We start from the raw sequence: 22,458 nt of genomic DNA, 5'->3' as shown, positions 1-22,458 counted from the left end.
GTTTTTTTCCAGAGCCTTTAAAGGTAAGGATGTTGCACTGCAGGCTTTTGCCAGGTTGGGGCTTATGGGCACACCAGTGTGAGCAGGACAATGCACAGTACTGAATCAGCAAGCAAAGGATAGTCAAAAAAGGCACCAGGCAAGTGAAGTAAGGAACAAAACCAGGGATCAAGTAAGAGAATTCCAGAAAATAGACACAGGAAGCAACAGAAAGCCGGGGGGGGGGGGGGTGTATCAGTGAAGACACAAAGGAATGCAGGAGACACAGGGGCACTGCAGACACAGGGAAACACTGTAGGGTAGCACAGGGGAACAGAAAAGGAAACAGCAGATTGTCAACAAAGGGATTAACACAAGAGCTGGACTGGGAAAGCACTCAATTAATCAACAGGTGTATAGGAAATGCTCAGCAGGGCTAGAGGCTAGGCACTAGTGGAGACAAGTTACATGAATGATGAGTGCTGTGTCTGAGACAGCTAAATAGCCAAGAGGCGATTAAGAGCCTCTTTCCTGATTGGCCAGTGGGAGGGACAATGCTGATAAAATTTGGAAAAACTGGCATGTCCGGGATCTGAATTGCCTGCATGCGCAGGTGAGAGAGAACTCGGCTTTAAAGAAGAGGAGGTAAGTGTGACAATTATGCAGGTATTGATTTGTGTGTGATTTGTTGCAGTTCTGCTCTAAGACATGTGACAAGTTATAACCCAAGTATTAACTGGGATAAATTTTTAGTTATATTGTATACATACAAAAGCACGTATTTATACAATAAGCAGTATATAGGCTATGGGTATTTAACTTGATTCCTACAAAAATGTATAAACATGACACATATTTATTGCCAGAAAAACAGAACTGAATAATATTTACATCTCATGGAAAAATGACATGTTGCAATATTCTGATTTGTGATTTATTTGCTGCATTGTAGGTGAGATTAGAGTTGCATTTGTCTTGTACAAAAACCTGGGTCGCTACTTGTCAACCGAAAACGCCAGCATTAAATTAGAAATGGAAGATTCGACTACAAATCAAACAGTTGTTGTAAATTCTCCTGTGATTACTGCGGCAGTATACAAGGAATCAAGTAGCAAAGTCTACTTAACTGATCCAGTGATGTTTACAGTTAAACATATAGAGGTAAGTTAACATAGGTAATGTGTTTGAGTAATGTTTCCATGTAATCTACTAATTATCTTTACACTTGTTAGGTAATATATTCAATGCCAGTAATCTTTATAAACAAAAATGACAGAGGTTTCACATTTCAGTCCTCAAGGGTCCCAAACAGGTTGTGATTTTCATATAAACAAAATATTTTCTGACACTTTGTAAATCACACCTTCTGTTGTCTGTTGGGCAAATACTAAAAATTAGTGGGAAACCCGACTGTCAAGGACTACAACATGTTTTACAGTTGTGTACAAAATAATAGTGGTGTATTTTAAAAATGTGAATAAAGCTCAAAGTCCCTATAATGGCTTTTATTTACATACTAGCAAATTGGGAACACTGCATATTCCATTCCAAACCAAAACATGTAGAAAAATAATCAAGTTTCTATTATTTCTTTACAAAAAGTAAAAAAAGGGGTAAGTTACACTGTTCAAGAAATAGCAGTTTTCTGCATTTTTCTTTACAAATTCAAAGATTCACTGTATAAACATAAGCAAGATTTTGCTTTTTTGACTGGTCCTACATTCCACAATTTTTCTGCATTTCTTGGTTTTGCTTCAGAAACAACATTTTTGGTGTCATCCCACAAGTTTTCTTTTTAATTAAGGTTCGGCAATTGGGCTGGCCATTGCATAAAGTCAATCTTGTTAGCCTGGATCCAGAACATTGCTCATTTATTGGTGTGTTTAGGGTTGTTGTTTTGTTGATACACCAATTTCAAGGGCATTTTCTCTTCAACATAAGGCAATATGACCTCTTCATTTTTTTTATGTATTCAATCTGATCCATGATCCCTGGTATGCAGTAAATAGGCCCAACACCATAGTATGAGAAACATCCCCAAATAATGATGTTTGCGCCAGTGTTTTAGGGTTGTGCGACAAACTGTCTGCAGCCCCTAGACCCAAAAAGAGCAATCTTGCTTTTATCAGTCCACAAATTGTTGCACCCTTTCTCTCTAGGCCAGTCAATGTGTTTTTTGACAAACTGTAACCTTTTCAGCACGTCTTTTTTTTAATATTTTGACTATGTGTGGGCTTATTCACAAAGGCATCTTCTAATTGTAACAGTACTGGCAGGTAACTTTAGACCTTTTGAGGGCTGATCATTGGCTGAGTCTTTGTCATTCCAGCTATTCTATCTATTTAAACGATAGTTTTCCATTTTCTTCCACGTCCTAATCCAAATTTTTGTTGCCTTTTTAAAGGATTTTAATGCTTTTGAGATCATTTTAGCTGAACAGCCTATCTTTTTTCCACTCCTTTATGTTATCCTCTTTAGTCCACTTTTTAATACAGTATGCTTTTCTTCTAAACAATGTGTGGAACAACTCATTTTACTCAGAGAGAAATGCACTATAACCAGCATGTACAATATTGGATGGCATCCTTCCTTAAAGCCTGTATTGGACACCTGTTTTTTCACAGAATGAATGACCTCACTAACTGAACTCTACACTGCTATTATTTTGAACTGGTAATTGTCCATTGCTGACATGTATCAATATTAAATATCATTTGCCACTTAGCTGCCCAATCAAACAGTGCTTTTGTGTCTGCTTGTAGATTATGAACATTTTGTATAGACTTAATTCCAATACATAGTTTAGTGTCATCTGCAAACACAGAAATGATATTTTTAATCCCAAACTCTATATCATTTACAAAGATGTAAAACAGTAATGGTTCCAACACTGAACCCTGGGGTACACCACTAATTACCTTAGACCATACAGAGTATGAATGAATAATTGCTATTCTCTGGATGAGGTTTTTAGGCCAGTTCTCTATCCATTTACCGAATAAATTTTCTAAACCTTTAGACCTTAGCTTGCACAATAACCATCTGTGGGGTGCTGTGTCAAATACTTTGGCAAAGTACACTATATCAACTGCTACTCCACTGTGTCACGCACGGAGAGACAGCACCCGTAGGGGGCGTATGGAGGTGGTGAGAGCCCTGAGAAGGGCCAGGGCGCAGAGTTCAAGCTGTAACATAGTTTTCTTCGGAGCCTCTGATGGTGAGGATGTTGCCCTGCTGGTTACGGCCAGGTTGCGGTCCTTGGGTACACCAAGGTTGGCAAGCACTGTACAAAATCACTAAGCAGAAAAGGAAAGCCGGAGTCGAGACAGGCAACAAGCAAGAGGTCAGGTCACACGCCAGGGGTCAATAGCCAGGGATCCAGGAGACAGACAGCACTGACACAGAGGCTACTGAGGGCACAGGGAACACAGGAGACACTGGAAACAGCAAGAGGTAGAGGTGATGCAGCAAAAACCCCAGGCAGACAGGAACACAGAAACAGCAAAGGGAAGTTAGTTGGGAACCAACAGACTGGACGACGAGGGGTTAACACAGGAGCTGGATACAGGAAACACTGGATTAAGCAGCAGGTGTACAAGAACTAGTTCACAGAACTAGGGGACTGGGCACTAGTAAAGACTTATTGCACGAACACAGAATACACTCTGTGACCTAGCTAAATAGCCAGGGCTGGTTAGGAGGCTACTTTCTGATTGGCCATCGGCATGGACGGTATTGATAAAGCCCGGAAACAGAGGCATGTCCAGTGTCAGAACTGCCTGCATGCGCAGGAGAGAGATGCCTGTGCATCTGTGCATTAGTGAGGAAGAGGTAAGTGTGACATTACCCCCCCCTTTTACAGGGCCTCCCCACCTGCGGGGGTTCAGGTTTAAGGGGAAAAGGAAGATGAAACCTTTTGACAAGAAGAGTTGCAGACACATCCTCAGGACCAAAACCTTTTCAGTCGATCAGATACATAAGCTTTTTATGAGAAATTTTGTAATCCAAAATTTGATGAACTTCATATTCCTGAGAAGAATCGGTTGCAGGAGTAGCCAGTGGAGAGGGACGAGAAAAGCGGTTCAGGACCAACGGCTTGAATAGGGACACATGGAAAGCATTGGGCAGCTTGAGATGTGGAGGAAGACGTAACTTATACCAAACTGGGTTAACCTTGGCAGAGATGACATAAGGTTCGATGAAACGTGGAGCAAACTTTAGAGAAGGGACCTTGCAATAAATATTCCTGGTGGATAGCCAGACTTTGTCCCCAGGCTAAAGAAGAGGCCCTTACGGCGATGCCGATCCACAGACTTCTTGTAACTGGCAGCTGACTGCTATAGGTGTTCTGATTTTGAGGCCCAAATACGGTTGAAGTCCCACTGCAGGTCACAGAGCGCGGGTACTTTAGTAGAGCAGAGTAAAGAAGACGGAAGGGGAGGATGTTTGCGGTAATAAAAATTGGAGACTCCTTGGTGCTGGTGCAAACATGATTATTGTGGGCAAACTCTGCTACCCAGTCATCATGGTGGGCAGATACTAGGGCTCGAGGATATTGCTCCAAGGACTGATTGACCCTTTCCGTCTGTCCATTGGTTTGCGGGTGGTAAGCTGAAGGGAATTCGGCAGAAATGTCCAGGGATTTGCAGAAGCCTTTCCAGAAACGTGAAGTAAATTGTACCCCAAGATCAAAGATCGTGCCAGTGCTGCTGCCATTTTGGAAAAACTATCCACAATCACCCACAAAACTGTACAGCCATCAGAAGGTGGAAGATCAGTAATGAAATCTATAGATAGATGACTCTAAGGTTCTTTGGGAATAGATAGTGGAAAAAGTAGTCTTGCAGGGACGCAGGTGGCAGACTTTGTGTGGGCACAGACAACACAGGATTTGACATAGTCTGTCACATCCTTGTAAAGATTGGGCCACCAGTACTGTCGGGAGAGAAATGTAAAGGTTCTGTGTATGCCTGGGTGGCCAGAGAGCTTGGAGTCATGTGCTCAACGTAACATTTTGGTACTGAGTTGGGGAGGCTTTAGGGTTTTAGTAGGGGGAATAGCGGATTCTTGGACAGAGGTCAAAGCAAGGACAAGGATACGGGCCAGTGGGATAATGAACTCTGGTTCAGCAGTGGTTTAAGAATCCTGTGGATCGAAGGAGCGGGAGAGTGCATCAGCTCGGGTTTCAGAAGAACGAGGTTTAATGGTGATAACAAAATCGAAACAGGAGAAAAACAACCACCAACGAGCCTACCGGGGGTTGAGGCGGCGAGCAGACTGTAAATATTGAAGATTTTTGTGGTCTGTGAAGATAGTGACCTTGTGAGGAGAACCCTCTAAGAAATAGCACCATTCCTCCAGGGCTAGCTTGATGGCAAGGAGATCCCTGTCTCTGATGGAGTAACTTTTCTCCGCTGCGGAGAATTTCCTCAAAAAAAATGCACATGGGCGTCGGGCCTCGGTGGGAGTCTGGTAGAGAACAGCCCCCACTTCAACAGAAAGGCATCAACCTCAACAGAGAAGGGTTTGGAGTCATCTGGCCTAACCAGGGCTGGGCCCGAAAGAAAGCCTTGCATTAAGGCATAAAAGGCGTCAACAGTTTTAGAAGGCCAATTCTTGGCCTCATCATCCTTCCGGGTCAGTGCAGTGATGGGAGCTACCAGCGTATTGTAAATTTTTGATGAGTTGCCAGTAATAGTTGGTGAACCCCAGGAAGCGCTAAGTAGCCTTGAGACGGCAGGGTAGTGGCCAGTTGGAAATGGCCATCACCTTCTCAGGGTCCATGTAGAGACCCTCCTTTGAAACAATGTGGCCCAGGTAGGGCACCTATGGGCATTCAAACAGGCACTTCTCCGCCTTAGCATAGAGCTTATTGTCTCTGAGGCATTGTTAAACCAAATGGACATGCTGTCTGTGGTTGGACAAGTCAGGGGGGAAGATCAAAATGTCGTCCAGATAAACGACAACTCAAATGTACAACAGGTCATGAAAGACATAATGTACAAAGTGTTGGAAGACAGTCGGGAAATTACAGAGACCGAAGGGCATCACTAGGTATTCATAATGCCATCTCTGGTGTTAAATACTGTCTTCCAGTTGTCCCCCCCTTGATCCAGATTAGGTTGTAGGCACCTCGAAGAACTAATTTGGTGAATACCTGGGCCCCGGAGTCGGTCAAAGAGCTCAGAGATGATTGGCAGAATGTAGCAGGTTCTTAATTGTGATAGCAATCAGACCATGATAGTCAATACAGGGGCAGAGAAATCTATCTTTCTTTTGAACGAAAAACAACCCAACGCCGACAGGGGAAGAAGACTTGCGTATAAATCCCTTTTGCAGATTTTCCTCACTGTACTCGCTCATGGTCTTTGTCTCAGGGAGACTGAGGGGGTATACCCGACCTCTGGGAGGTGTAGAATTCGGTATGAGGTCAATGGCACAGTCATGGACCGGTCAATGGACCGGGGTGGGGGAAGTTATTCAGCCTTACATTTGGAGAACACATCCACGTACCATGTACTGTGTAGGGATGGAAACAGCAACATCCGATGTGGAAAGAGTGAGAGGCTTGACCTTGAACAAATACTGGGAGTGACAGGATGGGCCCCAGGCCAATATCTCAGGAGAAGACCAATCAATTACCGGAGAGTGTATTTGAAACCATTGGAGGCCAAAGATGACTGCAGATGAGGTCTGCGGAAGAACAAGGAAAGTTAAGGTCTCATGTAACGCACAGGGAGACAGGACCACTAGTGGGCGTATGTAGGTGAGCCCCAGGAAGGGCCAAGGCGCAGAGTCTAAGCCCTAACCAGGTTTTCTCCAGAGCCACTGATGGTGAGGATGTTGTGCTGCTGGTTACAGCAAGTCCTTGGGCACATCAAGGTTGAAAAGCACGGTACAAAATCACTAAACAGCAGGGTAGTCAAGGAAAGCCAGGATCGAGACAAGCAGTAAGCAAGGGAGGTCAGGTCACACACCAGGGGTCAATAGTCAGGGATCCAGAAGACAGACAGCACTGACGCAGAGGCCACTGCGGGCACAGGGAACACAGGAGACACTGGAAATAGCAGGAGGTACAGGTGATTCAGGGATATCCTCAGGCAAACAGGAACACAGGAATAGCACAGGGAAGTTGGCTGGGAACCTACAGACTGGACAATGAGGGATTAATGCAGGAGCTGGACACAGGAAACACTGGATTAAGCAGCAGGCGTACAGGAACTAGTTCACAGAACTAGGGGACTCGGCACCAGTAAAGACTTGTTGCACAAACACAGAATACATTCTGTGAGCTAGCTAAATAGCCAGGGCTGGTTAAGAGGCTACTTTCTGATTGGCCATCGGCATGGTCGATAAAGCCCGGAAACAGAGGCACGCCCAGCCTCAGAACTGCCCGCATGCACAGGATGCCTGTGCTTTAGTGAGGAACAGGTAAGTGTGACACACTGTCCACCTGTTAACTTACTTACTCATAAAAAGAGAGTAACTTTGTTTGACAACTTCAGTCTTTTTTTAATCCATGCTGACTATCAATGATAATATTATTTTGTAGCAGAAATCTTTATCAAACTCACTAGAATCTATCCAACTATTTGTCAAACCTACAAGTCTGTAGGTATTTGATAATGAGCTCTCTTTTTAAAGATAGATACCGTATGGGCTTTACGGTAATATATTGGTACCATACCAGTGACTCTCTAATAATTAGAAAAAATGGCAATACTATGGAAATATGGATATGGAAATATGGAAATACTAGTGCTCAGCTCTTTAAGGACACATTCATGTAATCCATCAGGTCCTGGTGATCTATCAACCTTAATTTTATCCAAATATTGCTTGATTATATAATTTGTGGCTCATTTAAGGCTGTGTCATTGGTGTTTGCATTTTTTAATTGAGCTTCACCATTTTTCTTTGTGTACACTAGGGCTGTGGAGTCGGTAGATAAATCCTTCAACTCCTCTGTATTTACAGTGTTTCTCATTTTATCTTCACACATTTGCATTCAAATGTAACACTTTTGCAACCAAACTTCTCAAAAAAATGTTGTTATTTAATTCATAAATCAATAAATTTATTATAAAATAACACAAATAACAATAACAATATATGAAAATAAATTGATGATTTGTCAATAATAATGTGTTTTTTACTTTATATACTTTTAAAATTAAATATTTTTATTTCAGGGAGTTATACTAAGTTTTAAGATAACAATCTTAATCATCTTTTTATCTTCAAAGGTATTAGCTTTATATTTAGTATTGCACCTACCCTTATGGCCAGAGAATTAAGTAGAATGTAGAATGCCAAAGAGTGGTAGACAGTTATCTGAATGGAAGTTATGCCTCCTAGATAGCAATGGTTTTGGGTTGTAATTGTACAACCATAACCAAAATATTAAGACCTATGAATCTTCTGGTAAAGTGGAAAAATTACCAAGAGGAGGTCTGAGAAATTCAAAGTTGGATGAAGCCCATAAGGCGGAGTTACGCAAGTTAATGTCTGAAGATTGCAGAATAAGCCTCAGGGAGGGCTCGAGTGCATTCCAGAAAAAATTCAATTTGTTGTGTGAGGAATAAAAATGGGTCCCTCCACTTTAGGTCACAAGCAGGAGCATTTATTTAAGAAGCATTCCTCAATTTTATTGATGAGGTTTTGAATGTTTTTAGTGAAAAGAGTGTTAGCATGCCATCCTAAATTTGGATAATGTCCTCTTTCAAAAAACTAGCCAGGTAAAGAGCTTGGTTGAAAGTATGGGACACCAACTCTTATTTTTACCACTGTTAAGGCGATTTCTTGCTGATCCCATATCAGGTTCCCTCTCTATTGTGGCCTTTGTTTTCAACGTGTTGGGAGGAGTGAATAACACACAAGCACCTCAAGCATGTAGTTATATCACTTCTCAAAACTTTATTATCACATTGCAGATTATAAAGTCAGACAACAAGGTGGAAGACACTTTAGTAGTTAGTCAATAACAAGAAACTTAATTAACAAATTCGCTGAGCAAGATGTTTCAAGGTAAGAAGCCTCAAGGTAAGGATGGAGCAAATATTGACCTACTGATAAGGAGGATATAACTAGTTTCGACACAACTGAATTATCTGCAAAATATAGCAAAAAACACAAAAACAACTAAACTTCAAGACTCACCAAAATTACATTCCTTACAACCACCATACTCTCCATTTCTTAATCCTGTTAAGAACATGTTCTCTAAATGGAAAGAAGTAGTAAGAAGAAATAGGCTAATTAATTCAGGTCCTGTATTAGAAAGCATCAATAGTGTATTTTTAACAATAAGCGAGCAGGATTGCTCAATTTATTATTCAAAAATGTTTAGCTTTCTGCCTAAATACCCAAGGGGAGCAAGCATTAATGATTAATAAATCATTTAATACATTATTACATATTTTTATTTAATGTTTCTTGGAAAAAAATTTTATGGTAAAAATATTGTGTTATATTAATTTTATAATAAATTTATTGATTAATGAATAATTAGGGGGTCTAAATTTTTTGGTGAAGTTTATTTGCAAAGGTGTGAAATTTGAATGCAAAAGAATTTTTTGACAAGAGTGAAAACTTTTTTTTGTGAAGTTTGGTTGTGAAAGTGTGAAGTTTGAATGCAAATTTGTGAAGATAAAAAGAGAAACCCTGTAATATGCTAATGTATTTTTCACGTTGATTGAAGGAAGGCAACATACGTGCCATTTAACCACAGAACTACAGGCTAGGAAGCTGATGCTCTAATGTATTGGCCAGTTTCAAAAAAAGACAAAAAGACAAAAAAAAATTAAAACAATAAGGTTTTATTTATTGTTTTTATCAAGTGGCTATAAAGTAGTAGGATAGCATGCATAAAAATCAGGAACAGGAACTTTACCAGTTTAAAAATATGAACCACATTCTTTGGTAGTTTAAAAACAAAAACAAAACTTAACCACATGAACAAAAACAAAAGCTGGAAAACCTAAAACAGTTTATATATTAAACTTGGAATATAGTTGTAGAGTAGAATAGCTGGTAAATGCAATCCAAAACTAACTCAATGTAGTGTTGTTCTAAGAAACAGAATTGCTTCCTCCAGATCCTCTTTCATAGAAGCTCTTGAATCTGACTTGATTATTTTTAGAGCTGAAAATAGTCTTTCATCACTGACTTGGGTGGGTGGCATTGCTGTTACGGTTCCAGCCACATCACTAATAATCTCAGGATAAACAAGGATGGCTTCTTCTACAGTCAGTTTGGATGAGCAATCATACTTTTCTTCTTTTAATTCTTTAAAAAACTCCTGTTGGAATCTCTTTATTTTGACATTTTCTGGTTGCTTTTTCTTCACGCATATGCAACGTTGCTTTACTGTTGAAAGTTCTATTTTGTCCAAGTAGGAATCAAAGTCTAATTCTTCATTTGAAGAGGATGATCCTGAGTTACCAGTGCTTATAGCTTCAACCAGTGGTGGTGTTTCAGGTAGTAATCCCTTCATGCAAACTGCTACATCATAGAGGGCCTTTTTTGCAGTATCAGTCTGGTCATCGCTAAACAAAATTTGGCTCATTGGATCAACATAAACAACAGCTTACAAGATTTGATTATCAAGTAAGATGTTTTTTTTATTGAAGATACAATGCCATCAGCTATTAACCCTCCACTTTTGTTCAGACAATATATCAAGCTCTTCCATTTCAAGAAGAATTTACCACATGTTAAATCTTCAGATTGCAAACTCTTGGTGACAGTAAAGGGGTTAGAAAGAAGATTTTCTAGTGCTTTTACTTGTGTCCACTGGCTTTCAGTTAATAAAACATTTTCATTGTCCAGTTTCTCAAGAAAGTCTTTTAATTCAAGCAAAGGCTTTACCATCAAATAAGTGCTTGTTTGATCCAAAATGGCTCCTTTTCCTGCACGTCTTTTCAAAATGGCAACTGTTTTAGGGGCCCTGGCTGCAACAGTTACTTTGCTCAATTTGCCAATCGGAGTAGCTGCATGACGATCTTTCAATCCATCTCATTTTGCAAGTTTCAGAGTATCAACAGCACAACGCATATGTTAAATAGTAGTACGCTTAGATGCTTCTTCAACAATGTTATCCAAAATGCACTATTCTCTTTGCTTTCACTTTCTCCAATACTTGGAGAACTGTCTTCCTTTTTTATCTGTCTGTCACTTTCTTCATCTACTTTCTTAATTTTCTCAATTGTGCTCAACATGTTAGAAGCATTATCTGTCACAAAACATAGAATCTGTTCTTTTTTAATTTTAAAATCTTATAGAACATCCTCTACTAACTTCTGAAGATAGTCACTGGTATGATGTGCCTGGGTGTCCTTTACTCCCAAGGTTATTATTTATTATTTTTTTTATTATTATTTTTTTATTTTCATTAACAAATCTAGCATTAATAGCAAAATAATTGACTCTCCAGACCTTTTCGTGGTTCTTCCTTTTTACATCTGGCCTCTTGAATTATAAGTTTCCTCATACTTTCTCTTTCCAGAGAAACGCCAAGTTTTTTAGACATCTCTCCATTTAGGCCTAAAAAGGCTGGCTGTTAAAAGAAGCATAATGGTACACTATTCTTTACTACCATTTCAATAATGTGGTTTTTGAATTTGTCTGGTGTCATTGTTATGGTAACTTTGTCAGATATAAAGAATCTTCTTAGTTGTGTTTGGTCTCCAGTAGATTTCTGAACATTTTTTATCCCAGAAGTAGATGGAATATTTTCATTGATATCTTTCCCATTTACAACTTCTAACACTTTAGGATAAAAATGCTGCAGGTGTCTTTTCAAATGTGATGCTCTTGTAGGTGCATTTTTGTTAGACCCACTGAAACTGCTAATTTTTGCATCACATTGTTTTTCACCATCATCTTCAAGAATACATTGGCACACGTAATATTTCCTATCCCTTGATAATGTAAAGTGCTCATAAACAGCAGACTTTATCGTGTTTGTTGACAGATTTTTGCCATTGTGAATAGGGTGCTGCTTTCACTAAAATATATAAAATAAGTTATACTAACTAGCAATATCTTATTTGAATACAAACATACACATAGTCCTGCACTATTGCAAACATACATACAACACGGCACTATACACACAAATAAGCTATAGCCCTGCACTAAACTTAGACATAATTTGTCCTATAAAGAAAAACATGCACAAACAAACATACTATACACACAACACAGCCCTACATTTTACTCAGAAACATACACACAATATGTACTATACACAAAAATTCATACATTCCTGCACCATACACACAAACATACACATAGCCCTGCTGTTTTATCCAGAAACATGCACACAGCCTTCCAACTTAGTACACACAATCAGCCATGCAGTTTTAAAATAAACATGAACACTTACAGTTGAATCCAAAAAGCTGTTCTTCCAAGTTCTTCTAAGCTCTTTTAGCAGACAGAGGACGCTGTTGGAAAGATGCTGCTGCCTTTATCTTTGTTTGCTGATCTTCTGCTGAAGACAGGACAGTGGGAGGCTCCAGGGCCAGGGGGCCAACTGAACTAATTTCCTAGTATTAGGTGGTGTGCAAAATGATGTTAAAGTTCAGCCCTGGATGGGAGCATATATGGAGAGTGCAGACAGGACACCTGAACACACATCATACCATAGCACTAACCTACACCTAAATCATTACACTTGTTTACACTCAAATGAACTTGTTAAACACTAGGGATGAGCCAGCGAGATTTGTAAGTTCGATCTTACGGCGAATCGGGCCTTTCTCACTTACCAAACATTTAAGCGAGAACGGCCGAACAAACGAGGGAAAAAGCAGGGATTCCCAGCGGGATTGGCATGGCTGGGACCGAATCATTTGCTCCCAGGATGCACAACAAGGCCCAGCAGCCCAATCAGGAGAGATCTGAGCACAAGCATATATACAGAGAATGAGGGAGGGGTTAGTCACTCCATCTTGTGTTCTGTGTGAAAAATAGAAGCAGGGGGAGACGTGCATTGTGACAGGGACAGGTTAGGAGCCTTCTGTGTATATACAGATATAGCGGTTTTTAAGGCAACCTGGTCCTATGTAACAAAGAAGCCAGTTTGCTACAGAAAAATATCTGTTCTATTCTCAAAAAAATACAGATATTTCAGTCTTTGATATCTCTTGCTATTTACCAAAGAAGACCGTTTGGTAAAAAAAAAAAATCTGTCCTACAATATAAAAATACAGATATTTCAGTCTTTGATATCTCTTGCTATTTACCAAAGAAGACCGTTTGGTAAAAAAAAAAAATCTGTCCTACAATATAAAAATACAGATATTTCAGTGTTTGATACCTCTATTTATTTATCTATATATTGCTATTTACTTAAGAAGCTGGTTTGGTACACACAAATTTATTGTCTATTATTAAAAAAATACAGAGACTTCAGTGTTTGATACCTCTTGCTATTTACCAAAGAAACCGTTTGGTACAGGTGCATTTTTGCCCAAATAGGTAAAAGATGAGCGGTAGATGCAGGAAAAGGCTTGGTGTTGGGCGACCTGCCGCATCTGGCAGGGGGCATACTCCCCTGGAGTCCGCCACTGTAGTACAACAGCAGCAGCAAACTGTTGGAGGCAGCCGCACAAGAGGTCAAACAGGCCTGAGATGTGTGCAGAACGCCAGTACGCTGGTAGATGTATTGAGAGGGTGGAATACAATCATATAGCCATGTCATGTGGAGCGTATTGTGGACTGGGTCTCAGGGGCCTCAAGTGCAGCAGGTTCTCCTTCTGCAGCAGCAGCAGCAACCAGCACAGCAGTGACAGGAGCAAAGACAGGAGTTAGCGTGGCTAATGTGCCTGTACCTCCCGATTACTCTCCCTTGTTGTTTGACAGCCTGAGGATCTGACAGTGCAAATTTCAGAGCAGGAGGCAGACTTTGAGACCCTTGGAGAGTGTGGTCAGCACTTGCTGGTCGAGGGTTCTTGATCAGTGGCTGCATTTGCAGATGTTGGCTTGCATGAAAATGAGGATGATGATGACCGTGATGTCACCTGGGAACCACTGGTGCGTGTAAGGGCTAGCAGTTCTGAAACAGACGTAGAAGAAAGGCAGCAGCAACAGACTGGTATGGAAGGGGCCACAAATCTGCTTCATGTAAGTCCCAAAGAACACACAGATGAGTGGGCAGGAGATTTGTAGGGGGGATGGAGCGGGAGGAGATGCAGGGCACCCAGCAGACGCAGAGGCAGGCAAAGAAAAAGAGCAGCAGAGTGGTTGCACGCACCTCTCCAGTGTGGTTCTTTTTCACGCTGAAAGACGATGACAAGTGCATAGCAGTCTGCATCCTGTGCCACAGGCACATCCGCAGAGGACAGGCCAGGTCACATTTAGGTACATCATCCCTACTTTCCCACATGCGCAAGAACCACAAACCAAAGTGGGAGCAGTACTTCTTCTTCCACCTACATTGACTCCTTCTCCACATGTAATAGGTAACCTCTTCCGGGCATTGGCATTCTCGGTGTCTGGCCAAATCCACGTCACCATGGACAGCTGGACAACCAGGCTCACTGTCCTTCACCATCCACTGGGTGGCCTTGCAAAGCTCAGTGGGCGGTAGTCTGCAAGAGGCATTGCAGCACCTGGTACCCCGGCCAAGGGGTGTGGTGGGAAAGCATGGGCCACCCCAATCCTCTCCCTCCTCCCCCTCCTTCTTCATTGCTTCTACCGCCGACCCCTCTCTTTTCGACACTCCTCCTGAAAGGCCAGCAGCGGGGGACACTGTGGTTAAGCGGGCACGCCACTACGGCTCCCTCAAGCACAGGCGTTGCCAGGCAGTGCTGAAACTGATGTCCTTGGGGGAGAAAAGTCATACCGCCAGGGAACTCTTGTCCACTTTGCACAGAGAGGTTGAGGCTTGGCTTATGCTTACTTGGCTCACAATAGGCAATGTAGTGTGCGACAACGGGGCCAACCTTGTGGCCACGCTGCACATGGACAGCATAACACATGTGCCCTGCTTTGCCCACGTACTGAGCCTGGTGGTGCAGAAGCTCCTCCACACGTATCCAGGACTGCAGAACTTACTGAGACAGGCGCACTCTATCTGCAGCCATGTACGCTGATCCCCTACTGCCACGGCGGCCCTTAGCAAGATCCAGCGCCAACAGAGGCTGCCACCTCATAGACTTATTTGTGACACTGTGACTAGATGGAACTCCACCTTGCACATGCTCCAGCGTCTGTGTGAGCAAAGGTTAGCCATCCGCCATTACTTGGTCAGCGTGGTGCATGGAGGCAACAGGGCTCTTGGTACAGCCACACAACTGAGCTATTTGATGAGACGCTGAGCAGGGTACTGGCCACTTTTGATCAGGCCACAAACGTTGTGAGTTGGGAGCGGTCAGGCTGGAACTATGTCATACCCATTATCTCTATGCTTGATAATACCCTGTGTGGCCTGATGGAAAGTGGCAATGAGAGAGGAGGGTAAGTAATGGGGGAGGAGGATGAAAATGACATTACACTCCATAGTGCACAGCCAGCATCAGGAGGAGCAAGAAGGGACACTGGCTAGCATCAGGATTTTCAGGAGGAGCAGGAAGATGATTATGATGATGATGATGAGGGGGACCATGTTGGGGTTGCTGGACAGGACCCGTCCAGCTGGCATTTGTGCTGTCACGCCCCAGGCATTGTGTGGGTGATGGAACAACAGGAACTGCTGCAGCTTGAAGAGGAGGAGGTGGGTTATGAGGAGGAAGATGTTTTTGTGCCTACTGAGGGACAGGAGGAGGATGAGCCCAGGGAACCCCTCTTTCATATGTGTGTCAACATGTTGCAATGCCTACGGAGGGACCCCCACATTTGCAGCATCAAAAACCGGGATGATTACTGGCTGGCCACCCTTCTGGATCACCGCTACAAAGACAAAATGTCACAGTTTTCTCTTGCGCCAACCCAGCGCAAGAGAAAGAAAAGGTGACCCGCCTGAGAAGAATACTATGTGACTGGCTGTGTGAGGAGCACCAGATTCCACACAGGGAGCTCAGGCGGACACTGCCTCCACTGCATCCTCCTGGAGCAGCGGCAGCAGCAGTAGTGGCAGCAGGCCGCACATATCCAAAAGTCTAGGCCAAGGCAGGGGGGATTTCCTGGATGCCTGGCAAAACCTGATGCGGCCACCTCAAACAAGTGAAGTGCAGGGGCATAAACATCGAGAACAGATGAAGCGCATGGTGCATAATTACGTTGGCTCTTTTCTGGTTGGTGATGGGGTTGTTGACAGCAGTTATGAGGATGCCTGTCCTGACAGTAGTGACGCCATTAATTTTTGGGTCAACAGGCTTGAAATCTGCCCGCAGTTGGCACAGTATGCCATCAGGCTTCTTTCGTGCCCGGCATTCAGTGTTCTGTCTGAAAGAACCTTCAGTGCCACTAGCGGAGTAGTCACGGACAACCGATCATGACTGTTGCCGGAAAATGTCAATTGCCTTACTTTTTGAAAATGATAGAAAGGTGGGTTACTAACAACTATCATATCTCCACTGCGGATGTCACTGATACTGACACAAGTACTCACTGGCCAACTAAGATGCCTCCGTGAACCAACACTGCTCCTGTGCTGAATCTGTGGCAGCCTATCACCAACACCCTGTCAGCTGAGCCTTCCTCGGTTGAATTTTTATGCTAGTTATCGTAACGTCCAGGGGTGGCATTCATCGCCAATGTCATGCTTGCCATTGTGCCAGCTAGCAATATATTTTACATTTCTGCTGGTTCCGGGAGGCCGACAAACTGCAGATGAAAACCCATAGTACTACCACACAGATTGTTACCATTGCCTTTGCCTAATTTTTCAGCTAAGTATTGTAAGATTTAGGGTTGGCATTCAAGTCATCCATTCATGATGCAAACTAGCAATATCATCTTCATTCCTACCGCTGCCGACACCACAGACCACAGCAACAGTGCTGGTGCACAAAACATCTTGGTCCGGCCCTTCACAAATTTCAAATATTTGTATTACACACTTCTGGGTGGCATTGATGATGGACTACACCCAGCTCCAGATACCTGTTACCAATGCGTTCCCCGCTCCATCTCAGGGCCCACTGCCTCCTCCTCTTCCTGCTGCTGCTGCTGCCACCTGTGAGTACTCCTTTCACTAAAGCTGTAGACTTCAGGGTGGCATTGATGATGCACTACACCCAGCTCTAGATGCCAGGTACCAATGTGGTCCTCGCTCCATCTCAGGGCCCACCGCCTCCTCGTCCTGCTGTTGCTGCTGCCGCCTGTCAGTACTCCATTTACTAAAATTGTATAACACATTTCTGGGTGGGTGGCATTGTCAATGCACTACACCCAGCTCTAGATGCCAGTAACGAATGCGGTCCACGCTCGGTCTCAGGACCCACCGCCTCCTCATGCACTACACCCAGCTCTAGATGCCAGTAACGAATGCGGTCCACGCTCGGTCTCAGGACCCACCGCCTCCTCCTGCTGCTGCCGCCTGTCAGTACTCTATTCACAAAAATTGTATTACACACTTCTGGGTGGCATTGATGATGCACTGCACCCAGCTTTCCATCACACTTACCAGTGTGGTCTCCCTGGCGATAGCTGACCAAGCCACACACTGCTACTGCTCTCCCTGACCCATGCTCCGTCCCTGGTCCTCCATCTTTTTGCCTTGTCACTGAGCTACTTGTCCGCAACTTTATGGGTTACATTCCTAACACGTCATTCAGGCCATGATGCCACCTAGCAATTATTATTATCAATAAACAGGATTTATATAGCGTAAACAAATTATGCAGCTATATAAATTAAACAGGGGTGCGTACATTTAACAGCAATACATTCTTCTGCTGTTTTGACAGCAGAGACTGTTGCTAGTGGGTTGAGTTCACCCTTTCCCAATGTCCTAATGTTTATGCTGCCTCTTGAACACTGTCCATCATGCAAAAATTCTATTTGTCTGCTGCCTGCCATTTTCTGGAAAACCACAACTTTATGGGTGGCATTCCTAACACATATCATCCAGGTCATGATGCCAGCTAGCAATTAATATTATTATTAATAAACAGGATTTTTTATAGTGTAAACAAATTGCGCAGATTTATAAATTACGGTATTTTCCGGCGTATAAGACAACTTTTTAACCCCGAAAAATCTGTGCCAAAGTCGGGGGTCGTCTTATACGCCGGGTACTTACCAATCCCCTGAACGGGGAGAACATCCGAGCTCGGGTTAGCAAGAGTCAGCCATCAGAGAGCTTCGGGGAACGCTGTGAGCCATGCGGTATAGATTTATATGCGTGTTAAAGAATATTGTGATTTACAAATCAGCCACTAGGTGGCGCTGTGTGACTACTTTACATAGAAGGGTAGACAATTGTATTATTTAAAGTAAAAATTTTCTTTGTTACTGTTTTTTTGTGCAACAAACTCTATATTTTACCTGGAAAAGCTGGGGGTCGTCTTATACGTCCAGTCGTCTTATACGCCAGAAAATACGGTAAATAGGGGTGCGTACATTAAATAGCAATGCATTCTTCTGCTGTTTTGACAGCAGGGACTGTTGCTAGTGGGTTGAGTTCACCCTTTCTCAATGTCCTAATATTTATGCTGCGTTCTGGAAGCTGTCCATCACGCAAAAATTCAATTTGCCTGCTGTCACTTTGCCTGCCATTTTCCCGGAAAACCACAAGGTCTTTTGGAACTACTTGTATTTGTCCTTTGTTGCTACTATTCTCCTACACATACCTAGCAAATTTGGGGGTTTGTAACAAGTATAGGGGCTTTACTAATAATGTTTAAAGTCGGCCTATTGACTTTTAATAGAATTTTGCGAAATCGGTTCGCCGAAATTTCGCGGACCCATCGGAAGTTCGAGGAAATGTTCGCGGGACTGTCAGAGGTCTTCTTGCTCATCCCTATTAAACACATTATATCTGAAATAAAATTAAACACTTTTTGTAATGTACAAAATCCAGGTTACAATAATGTGAATGTCAGGTTGAAATATAGCTCATCTGAATTTCACACTAGTAGAAATACAACTATGCACTGGGCTTTATTCTTACATCAGAGAAGTATTTAATGATGACTATTGTTTGTGAATTAGGACACTTCAACTTGCTGTATTTTTTTATTATAATTTCTATTTATCAGGAGTCAGAGTCGGCACATTTTCATTGACTCCAACTCCAGGTACCCAAAATTTTCTCCTACTCCTCGACTCTGACTCCAACTCCAACCCCACAGCCCTGGTGTAGACAGAGCTAAAATTTGTTTAGTAAATGCGCCTTTTCTTTATCTCCAGTTACCAACCCTGAGACATCTTTTAGGGGGCTACATGGTCAGAATTTTTTTTGCTATTAATAAAAAAGAACTTCAGGTTTGCCTTACTTTCTTTTGCAATCTGCCTTTTATTTTGAAGGTTTGCACATTTGTTTTCCTTGGTACATATTTTGTTATATTCTTTATTTCCAAATGATAAAGGTGATCTTTTACTTTTATATTTTTGGAATGCCCTTTTCTTATTCCTTATGGCTCTTTTAACATTAGCTGTAAGCCACATGGTTTTATCTTTTGCCTCTTAAACTAAAGACAGAAGGGCATCACAAGGTACTCATAATGTTAAGAGGCGCTCATTGTGCCTACAATCCCAAGCAGTGCCGCACCACAAGAGGGTGTGCTTGGCCTCTTCCCTCCGGCGGCTGCGCTCGCAGTAGCACAGGAGTTTTAGGTTTAGTGCTCTGAGGGTTGCACCATCATTGTCTCCCTCTAGATGTGTTTTCCTCTAGACATCCCCTGCACTGAGGCTGCGCAGCTTGGTGGAATTTGGAGCTGTGCTTCAGCTTATTAGCAGAGTGGTTCCTGGGTAATGCCATGCTGTTGTTGGCTGCTGGGACTTTATAGCCTCTTTGCTTCAGGTGTTCGATGCCTGTTGTAGCGTTAGCTGATTTTATTTATGCTGGAGAGATTCTTATGTGTTTTTCTGTTGCTGATCTTTGCCTGTTCCCTGACATTTAGTTTGTACTTAGCCTAGACCGACCTCTGCCTGTGACCCCAAATCTGCTTGTACCCATTCCTTTGTTCCTCTTTTGGTGGACTAATCTTCTGTGTTTGACTTCAGCTTGTTTTCTGAATTTCCTGTTATTTCCTGTACTGTTTTTCTGTTGGCTCCTGGTCAGTTGCCGGCCCATCCCAAGACACCATTCTCTGTGCACTAAGTCCTGGGGGCAAATGAGTCCTGGGAGAAGCAACAAGTCTGCTTGAAGAGGCCGAGTGGGGGCTTGCTATAGGTGAAGACTGCAGCATTTGATTGGGGGACTGGTGTCTGGTGACCACTCTGGCGACCACTCCTATCAGGCACGAAGAATCAGAGAGTTGGCTTGGTCATGTCTGTTCTCCAGGGGGACTCCCAGACATGGGCTTTTAACCTGCTACAAGGGGGTCCCACTCCTCTGTGGACAACTTTTTCAAAGCCATGGGAATCCTGTATGCGGACCCAGTTCTGGCTTCTACTGCTGAAGAAAAACTATGATAGTGTTCTCCCCAGAAATTTTTTTCAGCCGGGTGGTAGGAAGCTGTAGCTGGGTGGTAAAAAGGGGGTGTGGCAAAACATGGCAAATTTAGTGCTCCCAGTTATTTATGCCATGGGTATCCAGTAACCTCCTATTGTTTCAGTGTTCTACCTTCTCCCAATTATTTGTTACAACTTTGTAATGCCTGCCCCGTTAGTATATCCCATATCTCAAGTGCCCAAATTATAACTGCAATGGGAATTAATCCAGGGAATTGACACAGGAATTGGAACAGATTTGGACATATAATTATACTCTGCAACTCCTGCCTTTAGACTGATTTATCCACCTGGACTCCAACTCATCCTCTGCTTTTGTTGCTGCCATTCGAAACTGGTATTTCATCAAACCATCTCTTTGACTGAATCATCATCCTTCACTCCTGGAACTCAGCAAGTTTACAAGCCTCACTTGAAACCCATATTATTGGACTGCTTCTCTTGGACTTCAGTTTGCCACATTGTTTATTGTACGCATATGGTTCCCAATTATCTGTAAAAATGTATTATTCATCCTGCTCCCTCTTTGCTGGCTCTACTTCCTGTACTCCCCAGTCTGGTAACTCATTGTCTCTCTACTCCTTCACTCTCCTTTTTCTCTGTCTGTGCTCCTGCACCTTTTTTCTTTACTGATACTCTCTGGTGACATCTCACCCAACCCTGGTCCCCCACACTGACTCCACTTTCCATATACTCTCAGCAGGACACTCCTAACCTCATCCCCATTCACCCTACTCATAAGTCCTTGTCCCCTCTCTCTGGCAGTCAATGGAATGCCAGATCTGTTGGCAACAAATTAACCTCCATACACAACCTTCTCCTTTCTAAGTCTGTGAACTTTCTTGCTCTCACTGAAACTTGGCTTTCCTCCTCTGATTCTGCTACTGCTCTCTCCTATGGAGGCTTGCACTTTACACATACCCCCAGACCTGGCAACCAAGTAGGGGGTGGTGTGGGTTTCCTTCTCTCACCTAACTGTACATACAGAGTCCTTCCTACCCCACCCTCTCTGATTTTCACTTCATTTGAAGTCCACTCTGTCCGACTCTTTAGCCGCTTACCACTCATTGTTGCTGTTGTCTACCGCCCCCCTGGCTCAGTATCACAATTTGTTCATAACTTTGCATCCTGGCTCCCACACATTCTTTCCCATGTCCTGCCCACCATCATCCTTGGTGATTTTAATGTTGCAATGGATGAGCCCAACCTTCCTCCCTCAGCAAAACTGCTCTCCATTACCTCCTCATTAGGACTCACACAGCACATCAATAGCCCCACACACATAGCCGGACACACTCTAGACCTGGTATTTTCTAAACTCTGCAACCTCACCCTCCTTGACAACTCACTATTTCCCCTCTCTAATCATAACCTTATCGACTTCAACCTATCAAACCCTTGCCCTCCCTTGCCACATGCCAGACTTGGTCAATGGCAGAGAGATATCCGTAACCTTGACCACAACCTTTTCTCAAACTGCCTTGCGTCCCTAACCCCCTCCCTCTCCAAAATCACCTCCCCAGATGTAGCTGCCACTGTGGTAAACCACTCTCTTTCCCTGGCTTTTGATAATGTTGCTCCTGCCACCTCTCGCTACCCCCGCCCTGCCAACCCCCAACCCTGGCACAACAATCACACCAAACAGCTACAAAAGTCTGTTCGTGCAGCTGAGCGCAAGTGGAGGAAATCTGGCCTAAGCGCTGACTTCATGGACTACAAAGCCAAGCTTCAAAGCTTTAACACAGAGCTCACTGTCACCAAACAAAATTATTTCTCCACAGTAATTTCCTCTCAAGCTTCCAACCCACGCAACCTCTTCTCTTCAATTGACTCCCTCCCAAACCCCACATCTGCTCCCCCTACAACATCCTTCTCTGCCCAAGACATTGCCACCTACTTTAGAGATAAAAT

General features: G+C 43.0%; 1 protein-coding gene across 10 annotated transcripts in view; it reads left to right on the top strand.

Moving 5' to 3' along the window:
* The window catches only part of ADGRL3 (adhesion G protein-coupled receptor L3), an 857,880-nt gene that overhangs the window by 522,848 nt on the left and 312,574 nt on the right, over positions 1-22,458 (top strand). For all 10 annotated transcript variants that reach the window (XM_072404919.1, XM_072404923.1, XM_072404922.1 and 7 more), the window contains one exon: positions 932-1,140. In XM_072404919.1, coding sequence (XP_072261020.1) covers positions 932-1,140 — 209 coding nt within the window. The remainder of the gene's footprint in view (positions 1-931; positions 1,141-22,458) is intronic.

This window comes from Pyxicephalus adspersus, chromosome 3, assembly GCF_032062135.1.
Source record: "Pyxicephalus adspersus chromosome 3, UCB_Pads_2.0, whole genome shotgun sequence".
Taxonomy (NCBI): domain Eukaryota; kingdom Metazoa; phylum Chordata; class Amphibia; order Anura; family Pyxicephalidae; genus Pyxicephalus; species Pyxicephalus adspersus.
The sequence above is the reverse complement of the archived record's forward strand: the minus strand, read 5'-3'. Positions and strand labels throughout refer to the sequence as shown.